The sequence below is a fragment of the Histoplasma capsulatum genome, genomic scaffold (assembly GCF_000149585.1).
Source record: "Histoplasma capsulatum NAm1 scaffold_2 genomic scaffold, whole genome shotgun sequence".
Taxonomy (NCBI): Eukaryota; Fungi; Ascomycota; class Eurotiomycetes; order Onygenales; family Ajellomycetaceae; genus Histoplasma; species Histoplasma mississippiense.
In genome coordinates, this window is record NW_001813981.1 from 2,461,581 (window position 1) to 2,464,774 (window position 3,194).

Genomic DNA, 3,194 nt, shown 5'->3' on the forward strand with positions numbered 1-3,194 from the left:
ATCTTTCCATGGTACACAGGGTAACAAAATCCAAATCAGTTACGGATTAATTTTTATGTTTGTTTCTTTTTAAAATATCAAAAAAAGGTATTACCTGGTCCTGGGAACCATCATCCCTCATGGATAGCATCCCTTCTTGCATGCCACCTGAGACCCCGGCCAACAAGTCTGTCTCGTTGCAACGACTTTATCATCCTGAACATGCTTCGTAAAATGGCGTCAAGGGATTTCCTGCTGTCGAGCACTCAGGCCCGCCGAGGAAAGTACATGTTGGAGAAGTAGCTGCACAGCGAATAATTGCGTGGGGTAGAATCAGGGCAGTGTAAATGAATGCTAACAATTATCACCAAGTCGAATAGAAGTACGCGGGGACAACGCGGAGAAGGCTGTGTTAAATATAAATAGCTTAAAAAGTCAAAATGAGAGATAAAGAACGGGAGTTTTTGAGAGAATAACAGGATATATCGCTGAGGTTATATTGAGTGGAAGGAAGGCAAAAGGCAAAAGGCAAAAGTCCCAATCAACAATATCCTCGGGTGTTTCGCGTGATACAAAATTACCGGCAAGCTCATCTCGGTATCAGCGGAACTGCATATTATTGCCAGTGGTTTAATACAGTACCAAGATGCCATCACATCGGAATAATACCATATTTACAGCACTTGTATTAATAGCGGGATATTAGTCAGCTATCTGCTATTTCATGAGGAATTATCAAAAATTGTCCAGGCTTTTCTTGCCTCCGTGTTAGCAAGAATATGTAGGACCAATTATTGTTATTATTCAAAAAAAGGAGATTCGGAAAATATCCCTAAAGTCACGTTATTCTACAAAACGCACAAAATAGCAGTCCTCGTGTAATAGTCAACAATTGAGGCACCAGAAAAGAATTAGTGGGTTTCACAAAATTCAGAATAAACATCCGTACATGCAAGTATAATTTACAATTTTAGAGAAAAGGAATACCGCGGAGAAATAGATGAAGGGGAGTTGGGGAACGGAAATCTGTGAACAGGAATGACGGCGAGAAGACGCAGCTAAGCAGAATACAAACGGTATAAGGGAGACGAAGGGAGGATGAGCAAGGAAGCAAAGGAGGATATGAAATAATGGGAGGACCCATCCTGCTCCTTTCCGCTCCCCAACAACCACATAATCAAAATCGATGCAACAGATAGAACGCCCGTAGTACGTAAAACATTACAGCAGACACCCATGCAGGCCCATTCCCAGTTTGTGGTAGTGTATTTATCCAGAAGCTCCATTCATTTTAGTTGCGCGTCATTGACTCTACCGTGCGGGTTCAGAAGTGACGTTTGCAGTTTCGGTGGTCTCCGCCTGGAGTGGCTCGTCGGGGTTAGAGCTTGAGAATCGCGAGCCTCTATTTTGGCTAGCCAACATATCCTTGGTGTTGAGGCTGTAGTCAAGTCGAAGGGGACGTCCATAAGGCGCTTTCTCCTTGAGAATTTCCATTGCAGCCTTGGCGCTCTCAACGTCCAAAAAGTCAGCATGCGCGAATCCACGGGGTCTACCGGTTCTCTTGTCGACTGAGACGCGAACATCGTCAACATTAGGAATATCTCTGAAGAGATCATTCAATTCGCGATCAGTCATTTCGAAGGACAGGTTTCCAATGAAAAGGGTTTTGGTCGGTTCGCTAGAGCGTGTTCTCGGCGCCGCGCTATTGCGGGTCGAATAGTTAACAACAATTCTGCGTCCTTCATAGATGGACATATTCATCTCGGAAATTGCTGCCTCAGCAGCTTCAACGGAGTCGAACTGGACATATGCGAACCTAGGGGACGGAGCATTAGATTGACCATGTACAATGTAAGAGCACAGAAAAGCGAGTACAGCGGAGGTCAAAAGAAGGGGATTAAACGAAAAAGAGGGGGAAAGGTACCCTCTGCTCATTCCACGGCTGTCATAAACAATGCGAACGGAGTAGATACTTCCGAATTTTGCCATATCACGTTTCAAATCCTCAGCGGTAACTTCGAAAAAGAGGTTGCCAACGTAGATCGTTTCGTTTGGTTTGATTGACAGCGGCTCTCTCTCTTTTTGACTCTCATTTCGACGATCGGTCTGTTGGAAGCTCCTCCGGTCGTATGGTTCGCTACCATTTGAAGAAGAATTCCAATTCCATCGCTGCTGGAAAGCTACTTTGGTAGACTGGCCGCTCAATCTCAGGAGCGAAGGGCCAAGGGCAGCCAAAGTTCCGGGCTTAATAGCAAACGCGGCAGGGGATGCGGTTATTGCGCGGAACGCTGCGTGTCTGAGAGAAATCCTGCTCCGTGAAATATTTCAAATTAGCTTTCCCTGTATTCGCATAAAGCGAAGAGGAGAAAATTAAAAGGGAACGAACATTCTGAATGGAGTGTAAAAAATAAGAATTATCACAATACAAAACTTATATTACACGAAAGGGATAAACTCAAAAGAACAGAATAGAATTTTCAAAGATGGTCAAGAAGAGTTCACGAGCGTGAGGATGAGGATGTGAAAAACACCAACAGGAGCAAGAAAAAAAAAGTCGACGAAATTTAAGTTCCGATTCCATTGGGTTAGACCGGCTGACTACTCCAACGACCCACTATGAAGATGTCACGTGAAATAAGATAAGGTTCGTTCCAGGATCATCTAGAAGAAGTAACAGTATATATCTATGTTCAGCATTGTATGTCTATCTTGAATCTTTTCTTAGTTCGGAGGAAGCGGTGCTAAGAGCTAAAGAAGATCACCGGTACTTATCGATATATATCTAGGAAAGGGAGGGAGTCGTCAAAGAGGGCGGAATTGAAGGCTGGATGTGGGACACAACACAGCTTTCTGGTTTGTTTTCGGTGCTGGGACTTCTGCAATTTCCGCGAAGGCTTATGATATTTACGACAGATAGCGATCAGTTTCTTGTTCCTTTTTTTTCGAGTCTTAGTTCTGCGGTGGGTGTATTCTGTCGGTTGGCAGGTACCTATCTTAATTTTCATGGGAGTCGGGCGGGAAATCTGGGGGCTCTCTAATTTGGCTCACGCTGCTATGCAAGAAGGGCACAATAAACCATCAGGCATATATGCCTAGGACACACATGAAAACTCATATTTTTTCCGTCCTTGCAAAGGATCCATGCCTAGGAGTCAGAAGAAAGGCCATGAATGAATCTGCGTTTCTGTGAAGTCGGTACAATAAGCCAAGCCGGC

General features: G+C 44.2%; 1 protein-coding gene across 1 annotated transcript in view; it reads right to left on the bottom strand.

The window, feature by feature from the left end:
• Nucleotides 1–1,290: 1,290 nt before the first annotated feature.
• Nucleotides 1,291–3,194, bottom strand: part of HCAG_02807 (predicted protein) — a gene marked incomplete at both ends in the record, with an annotated part of 2,109 nt that continues 205 nt past the window's right edge. The window contains 4 exons of the mRNA XM_001542586.1: nt 1,291–1,779; nt 1,942–2,275; nt 2,609–2,640; nt 3,083–3,106. Of these exons, the coding sequence (XP_001542636.1) occupies nt 1,291–1,779; nt 1,942–2,275; nt 2,609–2,640; nt 3,083–3,106 (879 nt within the window). The remainder of the gene's footprint in view (nt 1,780–1,941; nt 2,276–2,608; nt 2,641–3,082; nt 3,107–3,194) is intronic.